The sequence below is a fragment of the Passer montanus genome, unplaced genomic scaffold (genome assembly GCF_014805655.1).
Source record: "Passer montanus isolate IOZ18808 unplaced genomic scaffold, ASM1480565v1 scaffold43, whole genome shotgun sequence".
Classification (NCBI taxonomy): domain Eukaryota; kingdom Metazoa; phylum Chordata; class Aves; order Passeriformes; family Passeridae; genus Passer; species Passer montanus.
Genome location: NW_024369151.1, coordinates 4,325,919 through 4,350,021, shown reverse-complemented (window position 1 = coordinate 4,350,021; position 24,103 = coordinate 4,325,919). Strand labels below are relative to the sequence as shown.

Below are 24,103 nucleotides of genomic sequence, written 5' to 3'. Positions count from 1 at the left end.
GTGGAATGTCTTGAGTGGGAAGGGACCCACATGGACCAGAGTCCAGCTCCTGCCCAGACCCCCCAGCAACCCCACCCTGGGCATCCCTGGCAGCGCTGTCCAAAGGCTCCTGGAGCTCTGGCAGCCTCGGGGCCGTGCCCATTCCCTGGGGAGCCTGGGCAGTGCCAGCACCCTCTGGGGGAAGAGCCTTGCCCTGAGCTCCAGCCTGAGCCGCCCTGGCCCAGCTCCAGCTGTTCTCTCCAATCCCATCACTGGTCACAGAGAAAAGAGATCAGTGTCTCCCCTTCCACTTCCCCTTGTGAGGAACCTGAATGCCACAACTTCCTCTGAATCCTCTCTTCCCCAGTCTGGACAAACCCCAGCAGCTCCTCCTATGGCTTCTCCTTGAGACCCTTCACCATCTTCACAACCCTGTGACACTTCACCATAAACCTGTCCCATGTACGTATGTGCATGAGCAGAAGTTAATTTTAATTATTTTCCCAGCCTATGGAGCACTGTGAGAAGGATCTCCTTCCCATGCAGAGCTCTGACCCAAGTGCCTGTGGAGCCTGGGATTCAGAGCAGTGACTTTGGCACCTTGGCCAGTAGATTTATGATCAGGACTTTTGGGGTTTGATTCCCTCTGTCCAGCACCTGATTTTGTGACTCGGTGGAGTCACCTGCTACCCTTGCTTGGTTTGAAGCCACCTCTCATCCTCCTCATCATCACACCAGGAGTTTATAATTAGCTGAATGTGGGGACAAATGAGCTGAGAGCAGGTACAGAGCTGTTGCCATTACGATTCTTGCCTCTTTACAGGCAGGGAGTAATTGGAGTTTCTGCACAAAAACTGCTCTCTTTAGGCTGCTGGCTGAACTGCATTAATAAAAGAGGGTTTGTGGAGTGGTTTTGGTTCACTGAATATTCTGACTAGATGTAAGCAAAGTGTTGATTGACTTTGAAAAGAAAAAATAAATCTTTTCTCCTACAAATCATTTGGGGTCAAAAGTGATATTTTTATCACTGTTCCATCTTAAGGGCGTGGAAAGACAAATCAAAAGGAGAAAAAGCTCCAGTAGTTTCAAACTGAGATTTGGAAACCCCCTTGGAGCACTCACAGCCCAAACACTGACATCTCCCAATCATTATTTTTTTCAGCATGAGCAATTTGGCAAAAGTGAAGTGAATCTGTGGACTCTGTTGGTATTTTTGGAGAGGCATTTCTCATCTTCTCTCCTTGCCTTGGAATAAAGGACATCGTTTCCCATGTGGAAGAGAGCGCTTCTCTAATCTTTTACCTTCTTCTATGAAGTATTGTATCGACAAGGGTCTATAGCTAGATGGAGTGAACCCCAACAGCCCAGGAAACACATTTCTTCACCTTTCCTCACCCAAAAATATTTTGGCTGATGAATATCCCACAGGTATAACCACTCATGCATATTTAAAACTGGAGTGGTTAAAGAATAATGCAAATTTAGACACTGATCAGAGCAGAATTACTGAGATTTGGGGATGGATTAGCCAATCACTGCCTGAAACAGTGAAATCCCAATTCCCTAAGAAAATAGCTTTACAACCATTTGGGATTTTACGGTGTTGTATGCCACAGTCACCCAGAGAGTCAGAGCCACTGCTGAGTTGCAGCTCCAGCCTGACTCAGTCAAATATCAGTGTCTGCAGTCTGAGCTATAAAGACATCTAGGTCAGAAGTGCCCAAATTCTGTTTTCTCAGAGCTCAGGTTTATCCACAGCAGTTCATATGACTTAAACTGTGACAGATTGGCTTCCCTTTCCATCCACATTGCCTGAATTGCTCTGGCCCTGACAGAGGAAAGGTGTCCCCAGCTTGGTTGGGTTGCTGGGCAGTGTTTCCAGAGGACAAGCAGGGCTGCTCCTGCCTGTTGTCTTTTCAATATTTTCATGGGACATCTCTCAGTTAGGGGCAGGACAGAAATGTTACTGCTCCACAAGTTAAATCCTAAAGGTGTGGGGTAGCAATTAGCTGTCCAGGAATCTGAGTGCACAAACCCAAAGCAGGCATAGCTGAATAAAAGCTAGAGTAGCACATCCTGTACTTAAAATTAAGGGTACACTTAATCTGTTCTCTGAAATGAGGTCAGACATTCGTCACTTTCCAGGGTTGAGCTCTAAACTAACATAAGCTGTTTCATCTCTCCCCTGACACTTCAGTCTCTTACTAATTTATCAGCATCCTAAAGCCGTGTGTGAAGTTGCTGAAGAGCAGAACTGTTTCAGATACAAATAGCAATTGTTAGCCTCTTCCCTCTGGTAAATGGCAGCAGGCAGAAACCTCTCTCAACCTGCCAAGAACCAAATGTGGGACACAAGGAAGAATTATTGGTGCATGAAGCTTAAAGAGATAGGGGACTTATTCCTGTACTGCAAATAATGTGTTCAGTAATTTCTCTTTCCTGAGTCTGCGTTTCTGATGGAAATAGTTCACAACAACAAGCATGGGAAAACAGAAGGGATGTGTGTGAGATCAATTTGGATCTAATAGAAGAGATAAATGAAAGGTACAGGGGTTAGGGGAAAGGTAGAAAATCCCAGGAGGCAGAGGAGTGTTCACAGCAAGCAATGGAGAGTTAGAGCACCTGCATCCTGTCTGCCTGTTTATAGCAGGGATCTGGGCCTGCACAGCCTCCCTGGGATGAAACAGACCTTGCAGTATAATTTTGTGCAAAATCTATCACTCTGAGCTCTCCCACTGTATAAAAATTACCTTTTAAGTGGCTAAGTAGACATCCAGCTCTATTCTTTTCTTCTTATTTCAAGAAACAATGGGAGTAACAGCACTTGCCTGCCTTACTAGAGTGCTGAGAGCTTTAATTAATGTCTCTAATTCAATTTGAACTCCTTGGATAAAAGGCACTGCCTTGTGACAGCGAAGGTATTGCTGAAAATAGAATATAATTAACACACAGATATCAATCACAAAGAAATTAAGTGTACATTCAAATACAACTTGCACTTTACAGAAAATACTTGCCTATTTTTCCTCCAAGAATCCTGTAGACTCATAAGATAAGGAACATTTAATGTTCCAGGCTGAATTTGTATTAGGAAAAGGGCATCTTAAGCCACCTAACAAACTCCAAGGGGCTTTAAGAGGGAACTCCATGTGCACTGGGGGATGTGCTTCCATGCTGGATGGTGCTGGAAAATGACTGTATCATGACTCAGAGTCAGCACATCCAACATTTTCTTCTCCCACTGCTTGTTTGCTGTGAACTGGAGCCATGTCCTGGCTCACCCACGGATCATGTTTATTAACAGATGTGATGATTGCATGATCGTGTTTGTTGACACGAGCCAGAAGGACCCAGCTCCCTCCCTGCTCTGCTGTGCTTCTCTTTCTTGTGGAAATGGAAATGGGCTGCAGAGCTGGGTTTTGTTCACTGCTGCCCTGCAGAGCTTGCTGAAATGGATGGCATTCACTGCAGGACAGAAACACCTTGGGATCCACATGGGCAGTGGATTTGTGTTTTGGGAGGTGCTACAGCCCAATTCTGGCCTCCCCAGCAAGTTCTTGGTCTAAACAGTGCCACAAATCCCATTGTGACTCCATGCTGGTAATTGGAAAGTGAGGCCAAGACCCCACAGGTAAGGGCACTGCCCAAGGTCATAGAGGGAGTTTGGGGCAGAGTTGAGCAAAACAGTGGATTCTTGGATGCAAACCCAGTGCCTGGCTCCCCCAAGCCTACTCTTCAGTCCAGAGGTTACTTCTGTGCCAGATTTAGCTGTTAGTTAGCCTGGGGTCTCCCACCCAAGGGCTCTAGACTTGGAGGCATCCCCTCCCTGGTTCCTTTTGCCAAATCCACAGAACATATTTCACATCACTGGAGTCCCATAAAGACACCTGAAAAATTAATTTCATATTGAAGCTTGTTAGGAGGTTGATTGAATGCACCTCACAATGTTGTCTTAGACACAAGATAGTCCCACTTTAGTAAGCTTTATAGCTTCCATGGGGACCAGCCCTGTGGAGTGGATTAATCTTTAATGTGAAACAACATCTCTACAGCAGCTACAGGGGGGAAAAAGATACTACTAAAAAATTAAAGTTGATGGTGTGATAGTAGTCTGGACCCAGTTGTGCTCCACCATCCTCCATCGCCTCAGGCACCACTCCCTGCTCTCAGAACTGATCCAGGCAGCTTCCAGGCTGGAGATGTGATCATTTCTTCAGTGGTCTCAAGGCATGTTCTGCCCATATCTTACCTCCTGGATAAGAACATCACAGCCCAAATCATCCTGACTCCAACTGTGCCCCAAAGGAAAGGGAGAGAGGATGAAGAGTTCTGTGTGGGGAATTAGGGACTATCTCCTCTCTTTCACAAGCTGATACTTCCCCAATGTATGATATTCACATGTAGGAGGACACACTGGGATTTCTCTGAGGCCCATTTTGTTTGGCTCCTCTCATATTTCAGTTCTCACTTGCACTGTGCTGGAAACTGGAGGGGGGCTGTCTCCCACTTGGGTACATAAGAGCTCCCTTCCTCTCTCTGCAACACAAATCCAATAGACAGTGAAATATTTAAGGGAAAACTGATCCAGGCTGGCAGATGAGGGGAATAGCTGTGGGTGAGTTTAATGAACAGACAACCAAGGAAGCTGGGACAACACGTACAGAGCAGCTGATTGTAGTCTGCACACCCAGCTCATGGCAAATACGCTGAGTTTGCAGCTGATGGGACAAGAACAGCCAGGCAGGGAGGGAGCCTGGGTGGAGAAGCAGAAGAAATGCTCTTCTGAACTGGAATTTGGAGGTGCTGAGGGTGGGATGTAGCTGGGAGCATTCCCCAGAAATCACCTTGGGCTCATGAGTGAGTGGAAGCAGAGATGTTCTGTGGCCCACTTGGATTGTGTTCTGTTGCCCTCAGGGTGGGGCTGGAAACTCCCCTGCTCTGTGAGGTAAACTGGAACCATTCTGTGGCTGGTGTGAGGGACTAAGCACTGAGAACTGCCCTGTTTAGGGGTGAAATAGGAATCAGTGGTGAAAGCTGATGTTAAAAACATGTCTCCAGAAAAGGATCAACAAGAACTGCAAGTACCACCAGGTTTAATAACAGCAATATTCCATCTGCAATTGGAAAGAAGTTTATATGGGATCAACAGAAAAATCAAACTTTGGCTGACTTTTCCATACATGATTTTTTTTCCCCATTTCTTCCTGTAATGCAACAGCTGAGTGTCATCTTTATGACTTACACAACTCAGTTCTTTGGAGTGCTGCTGAGCTTACTGCAGCTCCTCGAGCACATGCTGTGCCCACGTGCAGGCTCCCATTCTCTGGCACACAGAGAGGGCTCCTGAGCTGCCCAGCACATCCAGGGCTCCAGCCCACCTGCACAGCAGCTCTCACACTCATTGCCATGGGATGCAGCCCTGCCATGCTCCAGGGAAAGCTTCTGGAGCAGAGGGATGGCCACGCTGACCACCAGCACCTCTGCTCCGTGCTCTGCTGCTCCCACCAGCCAAGGCTCACACACAGTGCTGGGAGTGCAGGTGGCACCTCTATCACACCTCTCCTACCCTCTCAGCAAAATCTTTTCTTTCTGGGAGTTAAAAACTTCTAGAGGACTCAGGCTCAAAACCAGAAATTTTTCTGGAGATGTACAAAGAAGCGTGACATGAAATCTCACTGTGGCAAAGCTCTGAGTAGCCTCATTTCTCCTGCTTTAAAAAGTATCTGCAGTCTCAGTGCCCTGTGTTTTACAGAAACAGGTGGGTATCACCTGTCCTGAGCACAGCTTGTGCTCCCAGAGTTGGGGAGCAGCCTCAAGATCACTGCCAGCCCACACTGTTGGCACTCCCTCCACAAAACCCAGAAGGCAGGAGGAGGAACCAGCTGTGAGCATGGAGAGGACTTTTTCCAAGCAGCTCCCAGGGGCGAGGAGCACAGCCCAACAGGCTGAGCTGCTGCAGCAGCCACATTGTGCTGGGGAAGCAGGAGGGGACCATCCTGGGTGGGAGGTGACAGCTGAGCCCCTCACCTGCCACCTGGGGCACAGAGCCAGCAGTGCCAGGGTGCCAGCAGTGCCTGGGTGCCAGCAGCCTGGCTGGGAGGAGGATGAGCCAAGGGCTGAGATGCTGGGAATGGGAGTCAAGAGAGCAGGGCTCTGTTCCAGCTGTACCCATGGCTTGCTGTGTAACCTTTGGCAGGGCACCTTACCCCCTGATTGCCTTCCCACTCATCATATGTCTTGTCACATGCCTGGGAGAGGAGCTGGCTGGCACAGGGCTGTCCCCAGCCTTGCTTTGCTGCTCTCTCATCATGGCAGTGACAGCAAGCCCTGCTCCAGGTGCTGGGAAGGATCACCTCAGCTGAATGTGAATGTTCAGCTGTCACCCTGCAGAGCCTTGATCTTGGGAAGAGCCTCGAGGTCCCACCATAACTGGAAATAGCAAAGACCCCATCCCCTGCACCACACACACTTCCCCAAGTCCCCAGCAGGAAAGCAGGGTGAGGACATTTTTATCTGTCAGAGTTTGGCAGGATTTCACAGTTGTGTGTGTCTGTATGTGTCTGTGTGTCCGTGTGTGCTTGTCGCCAGACCTGGGTAATTATTTTGTTTTATTTCTTTTTTTGGCAGCACTTAAAAGTAAGAGCTGGGTCTTTATAGATTGCTCAGGTTGCACAGAGTATGGATTACAGATCATCAGAGAGACATGAAAGCAGAAGACACGTTTCTCTGGCACAGCATTAAAGGGACAATAAAGGGGTAATTGCAGCCTAGGGTGCAGCCACCTCTTGTGCCTGGCCTTCACTCGCCTTTGCAGCACTGTGGAGAACTTCACGAGGGAAATGATGGAGGAGCTGGGGTGAGGATGTCTCAGGTCAGGACCTGGTTATTTCAAAGGTGTTATATGCTCAGGAGGTTAAAGGCACCACTTAAATACATGAATAAAACACTGCCAAATACTCTAAGGTGTGACACAGGCAAACCAAAGTCTCTTAAAGCTTGATTTTTCACATCTGTTTTCACCCTGAGAGAGGGTTGTCAAAGGATCAGAGCATTTTTAATCTCTCTCTTTCTCTCCCTCCTCCCTCTCCTCCCCTCCATTTCTCTTTCTGTCTCTCTCTCCTTCCTCCTATCCCCTCTCTCTTCCAACAGGACTCCACAGAATGGAGCAAGAATGAGAGGAAAAAGGCAGACAGAAAAGCATGAACTGGAGGCTTGTTGAGTTCCTCTACCTCCTGTTTATATGGGACCATATACTCATACAGCCCTCCCACCAGGACCCAGCTGCTACCAACCAACATGTCTCCAAGGAGTTTGATTGGCTTATTTCAGACAGGGGGCCTTTCCACCACTCACGGAGCTACTTATCCTTTGTGGAAAGACATCGTCAAGGATTTACAACCCGATATAAAATATACAGGTATGTCACTTCCTGCGCCTTGGATGGGTTCTTGGGTGCTGGGAGCTCTGCCAGCTCCCATGGGCTGCAGGCTGGGAATCAATGGGAGCTGCACCATTGTCCCCATTCCACCTGGGAATGCTGCTTTGGTTCCCCCTGGCCCCCAGCTGGCAATGCAAATTGCTTCAAAGGCTGGGGTGGAGTGCTCTGATAGTGAGATGAAGGCACTGCAGTGTCATGGCAATGTGCACAGCACAGAGTGAGATGAAAAGGAGCTGAGGGGGCGGGTGTTCTTCGTTCGTGGTGACAGACAGTTCACAGGCAGGTTCCCAAGCAGCTTTTTCAAATCAATGGAGCTCTGGACAGCCCAAGCCTCTGTACCAAACTCGTACATGTGAACTGCCAGTAGCTGCAGGTTCACATAAAGATGTCACCACGCACGTCAGAGTGACAGTTCTCACACTGCTGTGTAGGAGCCTTGGCTGTGTGCTGCCTACCACGGATCTTTGAGGATTTATCTCCATGTATAAGTTGGTTTTGGCCCAAGAACTGTGATCTTGATTTTAAAAACTGCAGAGAGTTAAAAAAAACCTCCAGAGAACAGGCAGAATTTGGATTTTATTTTGCCTTCTAGGTTTTTAAGCCTTAGTTGTTGCTTGTTTCAAACTCTTCTTGCCAGCTGTGCTATCTAGAACCACCCTTTTTCCTCCTCATTTTAATCTGAAAAGCTGGGGTGCTCACATGAACGCCCTATTGAAGCAGCAAGCACTTTGGAGTGAAGGGGAATAAGCCGGCAAGTGTCAGGAGATTTGTGCTGAAACCCAAAGAGACTGAAAAACTCTCCCAGCCACGTGTGCATTTACATAATTATATGGTCCTGTTGTGCTTCAGAAAGACACTTGCAAACACAGCCATGCAAAGTGGTGGGCAGGGAAATGCTGGTGAGCAGCCCGTGGCACTGTGCACATGGAGCCATGGACATGGGGAGGAGGAATCACAGGGAACCACAGGGAATCACCTGTGTGCAGGGAGTGTTGTCCCATGGGCATGGGGTGAGAGGCAGAGCAACAGAGATTTGTGAGGCATCAGCTCTGTGTGCGGAAGAAAAATTATTTGTTCTTGTCCTGTAGCCTCCAGGGAGGCAGAAGCAAGGGCAGGTTAAAAATATTGTCCTGGCTTGTCCTCTCCAAAACAGTTCAGGGGGAAGACAGCCCCAAAACCTAAAAGCTGTGCTGCCTTGCTTCCACTGGTGAAGTCTCAGTGTCTGTGCAAGAGCAGCAGAGGAAATGCCTTTTCCCAAAAGCCTTTTTCCCTGGCTGTGCTCTGCCCAGCTCCCCTCCTGCCCTGCCTGCCAACACACACAGTGACCCAGCCTGCAGATCCCTGCCCTGCTCCTCGCCTCTGGCACTGGCTCTGCCCTTTGCTAAAGAGCTGTGCAGCCCACGATGCCACCACGGAGTTTGCAGGGGCTGGGGGGAGAGAGCCACACGATGGATGTGTTCAGACATAGCTAGGAACTGTCACTGTGGGTCAGGCCACAGATCCATCAAGCCTGGGATCCTGTCGCTAAGCATCAGGGAGAAACGGGTCTGGAAGGACCTTGAGAGGTCATTTAATCTGTGCCTTTTCCCCAAGGCAGACTCAGACATACCTGTGTCACGTCTGACAAAGGTTTGTGGGGAACCTGGAAGGTCTCCTGTGGTGGAGGATTCACACCCTGAGCAGGCAGCCTGTGCCATGGTTGTGCCTCCTCCACTTTTATAAAGGAGTCAAATTCTTGTTCAAATGTGAAGCCTGTGATTTGTTTTTTATTTGTCAGGGGGTAAGGAAGAAATTCCCTTTTGGTTTGTAGGAAACTAATATGAATTTGAAGTGTTACCTCAGTTCAGGATGAACTTTGTGTATGGGAAGTGGAAAGGGATGTGTTTTCTCTGTTTCTGCTAAGTGTTGTTAAACCATTTATGAAAGACAAGTGGAGCAGGTGGAGAACACCACACCCTCCTCCCAGCATGGGAGAAAACAGGCATCAGCATTCTGTGGGCATGGCAGGTGTCTGAGAGGGGTCTTGCAGATAATGACCATGCTGGAAAAGTCACCATTCCCAAAAAAACCCTGGAAATAAGACACAAATCCAGTGGAAGTAATTAGGGAGAGAGTTTAGAGAGGATTGCAAGGGTACCCAGGGCATCTCATGGCCGAACACCACACACTGAGCTGAAGGAGGGAGCTGAGTGCTTGGGGAATGCCACTCATGAGTGCTGCTTGGAGCTGCTGGGAGCTGAGCACCTTGGAAATACAGCTCTGGGACAAACCTGCTCCCACCGTGGTCAGCTGAGGAAGAGGGAAAAGCCTCACGTGCTCCAGCAGAGCAGATGGAATGATCAGGTGGGAGTCTGGCTGGATGCTGGAGGGCTGTTTGTTTTTAATATCTGGCCCTGTTGGCAGAACTGGTCACTTAAAAACTGAGCCCATGCATTTTTAAAGGGATATCAGACTCAGCCTGGCTATGGAGAATTAGTGGAGCCACAGCCAATTCTTGCAGTTAAGAGCTAGACTGTGCACACACTCTCCCAGAACATTCCGTTTTACTGAAACCCACAGGGGTAAAATCTCATTTTGTGGGCTCCTTAAATTGACTCCGAGAATCTGTAAAGCTGTTGGGATTTTGTCAACTGTTTAATTCCAACACAGAAGCCTCTTTCCTACCATAAGATGTCTCTCAATTGCTCTTTGCACTAGGCTAGCCCAAGGGAGGCACATATCCTGCATTAAGGATATCAATCCTTCCCTTAGAAAAGCAGCTGATATGGAGCATGGGAATTTTCTGTGCAATCTTCTCCTTCAATGCCCCTTTCCTCCCATACTTTTTTAGGTTGGCTGGTTTTTAGTTTGTTGCTCTGTCAGGCAGTTCCTTGGGGCACATGTGATTCTGCTGAGTGAGGTTTGGCCTGACTCCTGATCTTCTCCCAAGGCTGATGGCAGCAGATCTCAAACCAGCCACAGTGACCAAGGGTTTGGAGAGGATGTGAAATCAGGCCAGAGGACTTCACCCAGCCCTAATGGAAACACTGTTGGCTGTTTAGTGATGATTTCCCTGGTGTCCTGCTGTGTGGGAACATGGACACATCACATTAGGGCCGTGTCATTTACACTGGAAAACCACCAAGGCAAAGCTACTGGTGGTGCTAAGAGCAGCATAAGACAAAATGCAGAATTTTCTCCTTTTCACAGGTAATACTAAAAAGGAAGCAACATAAAATCATGGAAGAATCCTCTTTCTATAACTACTGAAGTCCAGAGATTGTCAGCAGCAAGCACAGAGCTTGTTGCAGTGAGCAGGGCTATTTTATATTCTGCATAAACAGAATTGCTGTAGAACCTCAGAGCTGATGATATTTTTCATAGGAAGTCTGGATCCAGGTCTAGCATGGACAGACAGTTCACTGTTACAACCCCCAAAGTCTTGTAACCTCCTTCCATGCATTTCATTTCAGTGGATTTTAGATCACTTTCTTGTAAAACTTGAATTTTCCTGGTACCCTCAGTCAAGGCTTGCACCTTGCATGTGGCATTAGGAGGAAGGCAGACAAAGGGGGAGATGTTTTATATTAAATCACGAACAGTAGGAATGGATACAATTGCATTAGGGAAGCACATTAGTCAGCATTGATTCATACTAATAAGGGTGGTTTAGGGGGGCCTCTGGCAGGAAAATGCTGCTTTGATCATTATCTGTGCACACTGGTGCTAATGCAGATAGGATGGCAGATGCTGAGAGTGGTTTGTGGGATGTCTGAATATTCATTATCACCATCCTTGTTGTTATTCCTAGTCATGAGAGCCTGGGGTACGAGGTACTGCAGGAAGGCTGGAGAACAGATGAAGCTCAGCTTGGCTTTGGGACTGGGGTCCTGCTCAGACCAGAAAACATCCCCGTTACCACTGAACAGTTAACAGCTTCAGCCCACTGCTTTGAAGTATGTTGTCATGTTGTCCTTTTTTTCTCTCTTCTCTCAGAAGTTATTTAGCTATAAGGCAAAGCAAAAAGTGGGCTGAGCACTGGAATGCTCCATGCAAATTGCCAGGCAGAGGCACTGACAGGAATTTCCCTGATGATGCTGCTCAGCTGAAGCAAATTCTGGAAAAAACAAAACAACAACAACCAACAACAAAAAAACCCCGAACAAATAAAAAAACCCAAACAACGACAACAAAAATATTTCCTTGAAAGAAAAATAAGAGGCTTTGTTGTTCAGTGTCAGAGGTGGGAGGCAAAGAGGGACAAGGTGAGATGGGCTCATCCAGCTGAGCAGAGGCTGCCACTGCCAGTTCTATGGAAAACAGGAACAGGACAGAGAGCTTTGGAAAGAAGAGCCTGCAGGTGGAGTGACAGAGAGGAGACACAGGCAGGATCTGGATTTTTGCCCCAGGCTCATGCTGTGGCTGTGGGTGAGCTCATTCCTGCGTGCCCCAATTCCCTCCCCACCCCCCGAGAAGGGGAGATGAGGAGATGACAGCACTTGCCTGCTCTGCATTGCTGGGCAGACTTAATTAAAAGCTGCAAGATGTTTGGACATAAGGGACAACAGCAATATAAAATGGATGATCACACGGGGCTGCAAGTGGAATGTGCATGTGCGAGAAGAAATGCGTATTTTCCATGCGTGGGAGATTAATTCCATTTTCTGAAATAACAGTGGGGACGGGGAAATCTGGCTCTCAGTGTAAAAGAGCAGGGAAACCCTGGGGTATAAAAAGGAGATCTGCTCACCTTGTAACTTCTCCTGCAGTGGGACCAGTTAGAGGCTGCCTAATTTCATGAAACCTGCAAATAGAGAATCCTTCTGAGACCTCTGTCAGGTCTGCTTAAAATACACCAGCAGATTCAAGACTTAGTGGGGGAGGTGACACCAAAGCCCATCCCTTCCTCTGCAGAGTGACAGGACAGAGCCAGTTGCTCACCTACACTTGGTACAGCAAGGTCCCAGATAGTTAAAAAGGAAAAGGAGCTTCTGAGACAGGAAAGGTTGGGAGTAACTGGCTGCACAATCTGGACAGAAATTGGTTGAGATGCTGCCTGGGGAAAAAAAGCTGATTTTTTTTTTTTCTCCCAAAATGTTGTTTCCTCAGGAGAACAGGGCAGGTCCAGGACAAGTCAGTGCAGAGGTGAGAGGTGTCTCCATCCTTGGTGGCTTTCAAGGCTTGGCTGGACAAAGCCTCAGCTGATGTGCTCAAGAGCTGGTCCTGCTTCAAGTGGGAGGCTGGATTAGGGACCCCCGTGGTCCCATCTAACCAACATTTATGATATTTTCCTCTTTCTCCAATTCAGAGTGGACACTAAACTGTGCTCATAAAGGGATTTGCACTGGTGGATGCATTCAGCCACACTAGAGATTTTTATTTAGTCCTAGAAAACCCACAAATCTGAGCAGCTACGTGCTCCCTAAATGTGTCACTCCCTCAGTGAAGAGGAAGAGAAGGATCCTGAAGCTAGCATCTCTGCTGTGTACATAGCATGGGCTACAACAGACTTAGATATGCATATGCTGTTGTACTGCTTGAATTTTTCCTCAGAGAAAAAAAATAAATAAAAAAAGGAGGAAAAAAGATTGGTCTCACAAAACTGTCTCACAAAACTTTCAGAGTTTTATGGCACCACAAATTAAAAACAATGAGCCAGATTCTCTGTGACATAAATACGTGAAACTGTTGACTTCAAGGTAAATTCACCAATTTATTGGCTGGAGAATGTGTTCCAGCACACCCAGCACTGCCCAGTGCACACACAGCCCCAGGGTTTGTACGGCTGCCTGTCCTGGCTGGGAGGACAACAAGCTTTTATAATTGCTGAGCAAAAGCAAAATGTGACTCTTGCATCAGGCACTGGGCTTGGGCAAGCTGGTCAGTGATTGTGAGGGTTTTATGGCTGGATTTATATCAGAATCACACATCACAGAATTGTTTTGGCTGGAAAAGTCTTCCAAGATCGAGTCCAGCCTGTGCCTGATGCCCACCTTGTCCTCAGCCACAGCACTGAGTGCCACCTCCAGCCCTTCCTTGGATAACTCCAGGGATGGGCACTCCAAACCTCCCTGGGCAGCCCCTGCCAATGCCTGACCTTACTTTCCATAAAAAAATTATTCCTGATGTCCTCTCCTGGCACAACTTGAGGTCATTTCCTCTTGTCACTTGTCACTCCTGTCAGGGAGTTGCAGAAAGCAAGAAGGTCCCTCCTAAGCCTCCTTTTCTCGAGGCTAAAGTTGACTCCAACCTACAGAAGTTTGGCCTTTCCTGGCTGGAACTTCCAGGCAGATTTCATGCAAACCTGTGATTTCCAGAGCTGAGGAACTCACCTGGCAGAAAAACAGTCTGACAGGTAAAAAAAAAAAAAAAGAAAAAAAAAAAATTTTAGAAAAGTTAATTTTTAACTAGATCACTTTCTGGTCTCATTTATTCTGTGATCAGGGGATAGCAAAGGGACAGGATTGTGCAGATGGAGGCAGGAGGGTGACAGAGGGGACAGGTGAGGCTGCTCTCTCCTGCAGCAAATGTGCATTAAAGTTCTTTTAAAGTGGTTGTGAAGTTGTTTTGATTGTGCTAATTTCTGGCACAGACAGAATCTATAAGAGCTGCTTCCATCATCTTTTCTGGCCCTTCTTCTCTCCATTCCTCATTGGCTGTTTTTGCTGTCTCTTTATTGCACTGAATTTAATCTACTGGTCACTAGAGCAGTGCAAAGAATTGATTTTGTGGTTCACTGGTTGTACAGAACAAAAATATTAAAAATGGGTTGATATGAAATGGATGTTTGTTCAACTTTTCAGTAAAATGAAAAAATTGAAACATTTCATTTCAGGCTCAGTGAAAGTTTTAAGCCTTGCTGTTTATTTTCACTTTATTAATCCAGTGGTTTTGGGGGGTTTTTTGCAATTTTTAAGGCACTAAAGTTCATCTCAAGACATGAAGTCAAGTAGTGCCACTTCAAAAATGTCAAAAGAGGAACATTTTGATTTTGAGTGTATTGTGTTTAGCTGTTTGTTCTTCAGTTTGAATTTGCAAGGAGTTTTTATAACCTTGAGTTAGGGAAGGACTGAAAAAAAAAAAAAGACTGACTCTCCTTTTCACTCTATGACTTTGAAATCTTGAAATTCCCTGGGGTTCAGCTTTGATTTTCTCTGGGTTCAGCATCTTAGGATAAAGAAAAAAAACCCAGTAATAATTTCCCCAGTATGGCTGGGCAGGAGTGAGAGCCAGGATGAGCAGCTGTGCCTGGGAAGGCTCGCGGTGCTTCCCAGAACCAGGCTGGGTGCTGGGACCCAGGTGCTGTGACAGTGACAAACTGCACGCCACAGCTGCACTCACAGATCCTCTCTCACACACCCTGGCAGGTTTTCAGTCCTGTTCCACTTGACTGGATGTCTGAAGCATCCAAGAAAGCACTGTGAACGTTCTTCTCAAACAGCATTAAGGTGATGCTTAGCTCAGGTATGAATTGATGGGCACTGTTAGGCCTTTTAATCTTTGCTTAGGGGTTTTTAGTCGTGCTGAAGTTCTGCTGACAAAGTTTTCTTATTAGGGCTTTATGCTATGTGTTTAATGGGGACAACATTTTGTTTTCCAGTCACAGGCAAGGCTTTTTTAGGAGAGACAGCATGGCAATTGAAGGACAGAGAGAGCTGAGATGAAAGGAGGTTCTTTTCCCCATGTGGAATGAGCAGTGGAAATCCATACAGGCAAAAATACAGAATCTCCCTAGTTTATATTATGCCCGTAAATGAGTGATGTACATTGGTTTGTAATCAGTAAATGCCGTGTAAATAAATGTGTGTAAACCAAAACCTGAAATCCATTTCCATAGTGCATGTAAACAATGAAGCCTCCTAGTGTTGTCTTCAATGTAAATGCTCATCTAAAAATGACATTACTACACGTTTATGCAACTTTACGGAAGCCACAATTTACATTCCAGTCTCAGCATCCCTAAAAGCAGTTGGCAAACAGGAGCCATTTAGTGATGGGCATGAACCAGACAATTCCATCACACAGCATCTCCTTCAGCCCCAGCCTTCATTCTTCATGCAGTGCAGGGACTGCTGTTACATCCCCTGCATAATGCAGCTCCCTGCATATGTGCAGCTTTCCATGGATTTGCATAAGCAGAATAAAGGCAGGAGCAGGGGCTGGCAGGGAATGGCTGGGGCTGAGCTGTGCAGAGCTTTGTCCTGGGCTGTCTGAGCAGGCACAGAGCTTGGCCCTGGCCAGCCTGGAGGAGCAGCTGCTCTGGCTGCCTTCGGATTTGAATGGCGACGGCTTGGGAACATCCCTGGCAGCTTCCAGGCTTGACAGAAGAACACACCTCTCCTTCTCTTTGATATTCTTGAGAACAGAGGGCAAGAGGAAGGAAAAGTGGCACCAGCCTTTGATGTGCCTGGAGCTGCTGAAATATGGGAGCAGAAAATCTGTCCAGGCTCGGGAAGGGCAGCCCTGCGTCCGAAGGCAGCAGCGCACGCCCAGCCACGGGGACGGCGTGGAGGCAGAGCAGTTGATGAGTTCACATTCTGATGAGGCTCCTGTGGTCAGGACACACCAGTTCCTCTGGAGAAAAGCACTCCTGTGAGCTGTGTGCCTGGAAAGGCAGATCAGTGCCTGCCTGCCCTGCCTGCTGATCCAGGGGAGCTCTCTTAGCTGGGTTGGCCGAGCGCTAGCACAGATCTCCAGAGCTGCACCTTCCAGCAGGAAAATTCCCCTTCTCCATCCATAACAAAATATTTTGTTCCTCCTCCCAGTGAATCCCAGAAGCAGCACAGAAATATTTTAGTCACTGAACCCTTCCAAAGAGATCTGCCTCCTGCTGGGCTTGGACAAGGATGTCCACATCCTGTCCCTTCAGAGACCTCCTGCGTGGTGGGGGGGTGTTCCCCTCCACATGTCAAGTGGAGGCTGTGCCCAGCAGGGCTGCTCCCAGCATGCTGTGACAGCAATGACTCTGCACATTCATCTCAGATTCCTCCAGAGCGGCACACTATGGTCCAGTGGCTTGGGAACATATTTTAAAAGCTAACAAGGCAAAGAGAAGCTTTCCTTTCACTCTCCTTCTTTAAAAATATATTTTTAGCTGGGTTTTTTATTATTTTTAATAATCTTATTAATTCTGTTTTCAAACCAGGCAGATGCTTATTTCAGCAGAGAAGCTGTTACATTAAAATAAAAAAGTCATCCTGTTAGATAGACAGAATAATTTTGTTCTGGCACAAGTAGCACTGGGAGAAGGCATTGTAGGGTTTTTTTATTTTTTATTTCTGGATCTCTCAATGTTTCCCTTGGGTTCCAGAAAGGATATTTTTTTCCCCTTTCTTTTTTTTTTTTTGCTGATTGCTACCCACCAGACTCTGGTGGGTAGCGATCAGCAAAAATGGAACAAGAAGTGTCCACTAGGACAGCTGGAGCCATCCAGGCAGCTTTCCTGGGCTAAGCTGCTCAGAGCAGGTACAGAACCCAAGGACACAAAGAAAGCCTGGAGTCAGCTGTGCCTGCAGCAGGGTTTGGGCCAGCCCTTTGTGGCAGGATCTCCTCTGCAGGCAGTGTGATATCAAATATTCCTGTGCAGAGCCAGCACTTCCTTTGTGCTGCTGCCCACGTGTGCCGGGGAAGGAGCTGACACAGCACCCAGGTGTCCTGGCACAGCACAGCTTCCCTCAGGAGAGCCCTGGGCAGGTGAGACTGCTCTGCTGCAAGGCACAGGGCTGATGGAGGCAGCATTTGGCTGCCAGGAGTGTGCACCAGGGTTCTGTTTGCTGGTGGCCAAGCCTGGGAGCTCTTGTGACCAAACCCCTTTCACACCTGCAGCTCTTCACCCTTCCAGCACTGCCATGGTGACCACAAAGTCTTTACAGGAAGCTGCTGTGAGGTTTCCTTCACTGTGGAATTATTTTTTTTCCTGGTCAAATACATCCCATCAAGTGAAAACCATGGAGAGAGGGAGGAGAGGAGATGGGTAGGGATGGTGTTTACACCCACCCAGCTCTCTGGGCTGAGGCACTGCAGTGCAGGCTGCTGGCAGCCGCTGCCTCCCCCTCCTCCTCCTCTTCCTCCTCCTCCTTCTCCCTCCCTGCCAGACTCCTCACAGCTGCCTGGCTCTGGAACCACTATTCCAAGAAGACAGAGGTGCTCCCCATCCCCACGCTCTGTGGCGTGGGAAAGCCTCTGACTTGCTCCAGCACCTGCCCGAGAGGGAGCCTTGAGGTCTGGCAGCTGCCAGCAGGGCCAGGCTGGGGCTTCCAGAGGGGTGGGATCCTCTAAAGGGTCTGTGATGCTTCTAAATCAAAGTCCTGCTGACAACACAGAGCACTAAATGCCTGCCTGGGGATCTGCTCCTACAGTCATGTGACGACATCAGAATTTAAGCTTTAATTAAGAAATGAGTGCAGGCAGGGAGGGAAGAGACTCTAGTCCTTATGGCTACAAAAGAAAGCTTAGAAACATGACCTGAGTACAACCAACATCTGCTTTAATGTGCAGATGGCTCCCAGCAGAGGGGTGAGCAGCCGGGAGAGGAAACCATTCCATCAAATCCTCAATCAGGTCAAGCCAGCTTGTGCTTCTGCTTGCAATGAAAGAGCTTTTTTGGAGAGAGATTCGAGAAAGCTGTGCTATGACAGAATTTAATAGAATTCTGGAAGCCTAGAAAGGCTTGGGATCATCTAGTCCAGACACCCTGCCATGGGCAGGAATGCCACCCATGAGATCAAGTTGCTCAGGGCTGTCCTGCAGCTTTTCTGGGCCAGGTTTCACACAAGATTCACAGGAAAAATGTCTGGAGAGGTGAGAGCTGCCTAGCTGAACCTGACAATGGTGCACAGAACTTTTTAGGCAGCAGCATGGAAATTCTCTGCTCTGGGGTTGAGGCAGAAGTTATTTTGCCTCCTGGAGTTCCTTAGCCCAAATTGAAGGGACACCTTTAATGTCCCCTTGTATCACCACCTGCAGGTCCCAAACCCTACACTGTGCTTTCTCCTGCCATCAGTTTCAGCAAGAGTAAGGAACAGCCAGCCATTTTAGAGGCCAGTTAAGGAAAACCCCCTGGGCACTCTCCATCTTCCAGGGGCACACAAGGCTTGTTGAAGGAGAGCCCCGTTTGATGGCTGTGCCCTCACTGGGGTCTGGAGGCTCCAAAATGCCTGATATTGCAACAACCTCTGATTCCCCTGAGTGAATGTCATGGAAAAACTGCTGGAAGAGTTCCCCTGTTACTTACAGCTGGGACCAGTTCTGGACTCTGACTCAGTGAAGCGTCCTGACACTTGGAGCTTGTCATTCCTGCAATAAAAGTGTCTCTTGGCAAGCTGCAAACACTGGTTTCATGGGCTGGTAGTGACTGGCAGCTCTGCTGCAGCGTGGGCTGGGTTTGAGTGCTGATCTGAGATCTGAACATCACAGAGCACTCGGGGCATTCAGGTTGGATGAGGATGCACTGACCAGTGAGGGGCACTTCCACCCCATGGCAGCCTGCAGGTGGGAGAAGCTGTGCTATCTCAGGAGAGCAAAGGTGTTTTATTGCCTGTGCATCCCTGCAAAATTGTTTTCATTGTCCATGCACCCCTGAAAGCTGTTTTCACTATCCATGAACCCTTGAAAGGTGTTTTCATAGCCCATGCACCCCCACCCAACCTCACTTTGCTTTCCCTCCCCTTTCTCTCATACTGGTTATTTCCTTTTCAGCAAAGGCAAACCTGCCCAATGAGTATTCAGCATTAGCAGTGTCAGTGTTACCTTCCAGCTCTTGAGTAAAACCCCAGAAAGAGCATTACTTTTAATTCCCCTCAGATGTCTGGGGCTGTCCCTGGGGAATGCAGGTGCACAGCCAGGGTTAGGCTAATCAGAGAGCTCAGTACACAGGGAAAAGCGTGCGTTGCATGGTTAAGAGCAAGCAGGAAATATAGGAATAAGACAAGAAGCTTTTAGCTTCATCTCTGATTAAAGCAAAATGAAAAGTCCCACACTCCTTGTTCTCCTTGTTTTCCTTCCCCTGTGTTCCTCCCCTTCTCCCCCATTCATGTGCAGACTGTGAAAGTGTCAGATTCCCCCCTCCCACCCATAAAAGACTCCTCTCTGTTCCTTGGGAGTATTTGATATTTGGAGTCTGTGCTGTACTGTTCAGCACTGAGTGTTGCCAAGTCACATGATGAACTGTATCTCAAGACTATTTAATGTCTCTTCAAAGCCCACACTTTCAGAGTCCTGTGATTATGTAAATGTCTCAACTCAATTTTTAAAGTAAGTTTACGGCCCTCATAATTGCAGAGGAAAACTTGATAATACGACTCCTACATACTCAGAAAGCAGAAGGCAAAAAAAAAAAGAAGAAAAAAAACCCTGAAGTTTATCAGATTTTAAAAGTCTCATGAATTTTAAAAGCAATCTCTTAATTCTTTTTTTGAGCTTGACTCATGATTTTCAAACTGTCACCAGTGTGGCTGTAGGGATTGTAAGGCTGGTTTGTTATCTTATTAGGTAACTTACATAAAATATCCGAGCCCATGGAGACTCAGAGATGGAGTATTGCATTTCAGTGCTCATCTGGAGACAAGTGTCTTTTCTTCTGTGGAGTTGCTAAGGATCTCCTCTTAATCCAGGTCTCCAGTCACTACTGCAGCATAAATATTTTCCCAAATTATATTAATGTTAATCATATGAATGAGAATAGCCATAATATTGATCTTCATAATACTTAGGTTATTAAATTTGAGTTTGAAGGTAGTTTTGTGGTGCGATTCATAACAGCAAATCTCCTCAGCATGCATAAGCAGGGAGAGCAGGCCACAGAGCAATACCACTGCAAACCCAGAGAGAAATATATTCCAGAATCTTCCATCCTGCCACAGGATTGTACAGGGAACAGACACTTGTGGCTAAGTTAGCAATGTCACAACTGAAGTTTTGCTAATTGTGTGATGACCTCAGATGAACTGGATTGATCTGAAAGGAGAAAAAGCCTTTGAATGTTGAAACTCATTGTGCCAATATTTCTATGGGTATAAGCACCACTCATGGGCTCTTTATTCATCACAGAATGCTTTGGGTTGGAAGAGATCATAAAAAAAGCCCAAACAATTCCAACCCCTGCCATGGTCAGGGATACCTTCCACTGTCCCAGGCTGCTCCAAGCTCCATCCAGCCTGGCCTTGGCATTTCCAGGTATGTGACACCCACAGCAATACTGGTGGAATGTCTGCAGACACAGAAGCAGGGATGCTGGTGTGATAAAATGAAGAGGGATCTCCCCTGTCACCTGCCTTTCCCAGGCAGGGTTGCTCAGGCTGTGTCATTCTGTTTAGGAGTCACACACCCTGAAGGATGGGGAGCTGGCAGAGCCAACAGGGCTCTGCTGGTCACTCAGAAATGACTCTGTGCCCACAGAACCACTGATGTTTGAGGTGCACGCAGCTGTTGAGGTGTCTGCAGCATCTTGCACAGCCCACAGTGGATTAAATGAAATCTGAGAATGCTTCCCTGTGAAATGACTCTGTAATAAGGGACAGAAATTACCAGCTCTTCCAGCATGTAAAAAAAGAGGAACGAAGAGTGTGCAAGAGGCTGAATGCTGCTATATAATAAGCTTACAGGATAATTGCCAACTGTACTTGGACTTAATTTTCTCCTGCAGAAGAGTCATAAAAATAAGTTTATTGTTTTCACTCCGGGGAACTGAGATATTTGGATCAAGTCTTTAAAAAAGACCATATTTTATCTTCCCCTTGAACATATCAGCTCTGTTGGTGACCATCTCCTACACAATTGTGAGTGAGCATCCAAAGGAAAAGATTTTCTATGCACAGTGGCAGTCTGTGAGCTGGCACAGAAGTATCTCAGCTCCCTGTCAAGGTCTTGCAAGTGTTTGTCACTCATAGTCTTAGGGAGCACTGAGAAGAGGAGCAGAAATGATGAAATTCTACGAGGGTGGAGGGAAACAAATAACATGTTGGAAAAGTCTTTGTACTTTAGGTGCAATAAAATTGTCTCGGTGAGGTAGAAAAACATTTCCTCCACAGTAAGGTTTTGTCAAAATGCTTTATTTTGTTAGCTGTAGAGTGTCTCAGGCTGATGAATTGGGTTCAACATATTTTTGATATCCTACCTGCTCTGGTCACCAGTGACTATGGCGAGAGCAAGCGATCTAAGGAACGAGCTATTTTGACAAAATTTTGTCTGGTGAAAACATTACAAGCTGTTCCAGATTCTTCCAACATGGAACAAAGCCAGATTCTGCAGGCTTGAAAGCAGCTACCGAAAGGAATCCTCTCCTGGGCAGCTCCAGCCACAGCTGAAGCTGGAGCTCTCCCAAACGTGAGCGATTTAAGCTTTGTCTGGAGACACAGAACTGGAGCCCTTACCAATTACAGATGAGTTATCCTCAGGTGCCACAGGGAGAGTGCACAGGGACTGAGGAGTAAAGGATTAGCCAGCGCACACAGAAATATTGAGCAACTCACTACTACCTCCTATTGTGCTCGTGCCAGTGGAAATCCTTCTCAGAATGGCATATTTTATTCAATTTTTAAGAGCTCTCAATTTTTCATTGAGGAAGGGAAGCTGGAACAGCCTCTGATCCGTAATCAATCAGCCCTCCCTCACAGGAAAGCTCCGAGGAAGAGCTCTTGCTCTTTGGTCCTTTATCTTCTTTGAGAACTCACAGATATTGTATTTCTGAATGGGACTGAGAGTGAGGGAGAGGGAAAAGCACAGCCAGGGCAATCCTCAACTAAATCTCACAAACCTCTGTCCTGTAGTAAATATCCTGTGGTAACTAACCCTAGGGACAGCATCCCAAACAACATTTCTCCAGTCAGAATGGTTCAGACTTAAAAAAGGTATTTAAGCACATTGTGTGGGTAAATAACTGCCTAAGTACCAAATTCCTGTAGATTTTAGGGGGCATTACGATATCAGGAATTTTTAAACAGGATCTGCTGCAATCTGAAATGAAGCCATCCATAACATAAGCCATGAATTTATTCTCCCTTGGTAACAAATCACAAGAAATACAAAATGATAAAAGGAGGAATAACAGACATGGCTCATCCAGGGATCTCAAAGCTCTTTGCCGCCATTAGAGTTCTTTAAAATAGTGGAGGAAAAGGCTGGGCTTTGTTTGTTTCTTTAGAATGAATAAATTAATCATTAGTAAAATATTATGTAGTTCATTAGATATATTATTCACTAGCTATTTGTCAAAATAACAGCTCAGTCATATATCATCAGAACTAAACATTTTTAATGTGTGTATATTTAGTCCTGAGATGCTTTATTCAGGCTTTTGGTGTTTTAGTTATTGACCAATTCCCTTGGGAGGCAGAGGTGTGGAAAGTTGGGAGCTCTTGGTGAACTTGGACCATCTCTTTTAGCTGTGGTTTTGTTCAGGACCTGGAAAAAATCAGAATATTGCATCTGGGTTTCCTTTTGGCACTGCCCCAACAGATCCGCCTTAATTCTGATTATCTCTAGCCAATGCTAGTCTACCTGAGGTAGGAAAATCCACCCACTTATTCAAAATAAAACTGTGATCTGACTTCTCTGTGTTCTTGCAGGACCCCAACACCAAGGTCCTCATCCCTTCTGAGTTATCTCAACTGCTCAGTGTCTCCTCACCTCACAGCTGCTGCACAAGAGGGTTTAGGGCTCCCAGCTCACTGCTCCATGTGATAAATCACACAATTTCAGACATACTGGGGGAGAACAGAGCAGTCTTTTACCAGGTCCCTCCCAGCTCCCTCTCCTGTGCCAGCGAGCTGGACTCCTTCCAGAAGTGCCTCAGCAGAGTGAAGCTACGTGACTGACACTCCCCAACTCCCCTTGTCATTCGTGACCAGCATCCCAGAAGGTTGCAGCTCCTTCCAGGCCTTTATTGGAGTCAAACACTGCAGCCTCTCCCCTGGGTTTTATTAGGGAAGCTGGTGCCAAATCACCCAGCTCCCTCCTACTCGATAAAAAATGTTTATAACCCAGTAAATTCTAACATATCAGCAGCTTGTTATGGAGGGAAAAGGTCACCGGAGAGAAAGGGAAAAAAGAGTTACCCTTCCATTGGAAACGCTGGCTGGGTACAGACGAAGGAGTCAGCACCAGGAAAATATCTTTTGATATGATAAAGTCTCATAATAGAAAATGTTGCTGCAATACAGGCCTCGTTTCTTCAGATAAATATTTAATATAGATCACTAAAGATTAATCGAGTACAGAAAAGTGTCTCTCCTATGGCTGGTGTAAAGAAAACATCTTCTCGTTAATTTATTATGGAGCCTGAAATGAGAAAAATCCTATGGAGAGAAATGCAGGGTACGGTTTCCATAGAGAAACAGAGCACCACACCAGAATTTATTTAGTGTGTGGGCAGAAGACTTCCCAGAGCCAGCTGCAGCGTGGCGTTCGCGTGATAAAAAATCCCAGTGTAGGAAGAAGCTCCCAGAGACACTCGTCGTGTCTTGCTGCTCTGAACCCTGCACATCCTGAAAGAGTGAGACCCAAGGAGCTGTGAGCATTCAGAGCCTGGCTGAAGACTGCACAATGGCAGGTCTAACATCCCAGCTGCTTCTCAGGAAAGGGCACTCAGTCCCTTTGGAGAGAGGTGGTGCCCCAGCTCACTGTGAGGAGAGCAGCCCCTCATCCTGCAGGCTCCTTGCTTTAGCCAGGATTCCTGATAACCACGTCCCTCAATGGCTCCAAGGCACTGTG

At 47.0% G+C, this 24,103-nt stretch overlaps 1 protein-coding gene across 2 annotated transcripts in view; it reads left to right on the top strand.

Annotated features, from left to right (window-relative positions):
• BRINP1 (BMP/retinoic acid inducible neural specific 1) overlaps positions 1-24,103 on the top strand; it is an 89,708-nt gene that overhangs the window by 21,391 nt on the left and 44,214 nt on the right. Inside the window, exons 1-2 of one of the 2 annotated variants that reach the window (XM_039720307.1) lie at positions 6,316-6,476; positions 7,129-7,396. In XM_039720307.1, coding sequence (XP_039576241.1) covers positions 7,179-7,396 — 218 coding nt within the window. In that variant the 5' untranslated portion in view covers positions 6,316-6,476; positions 7,129-7,178. Of the gene's footprint in view, positions 1-6,315; positions 6,477-7,128; positions 7,397-24,103 lie in introns of those variants that run through there. The other variant, XM_039720305.1, reaches the window with a different exon arrangement.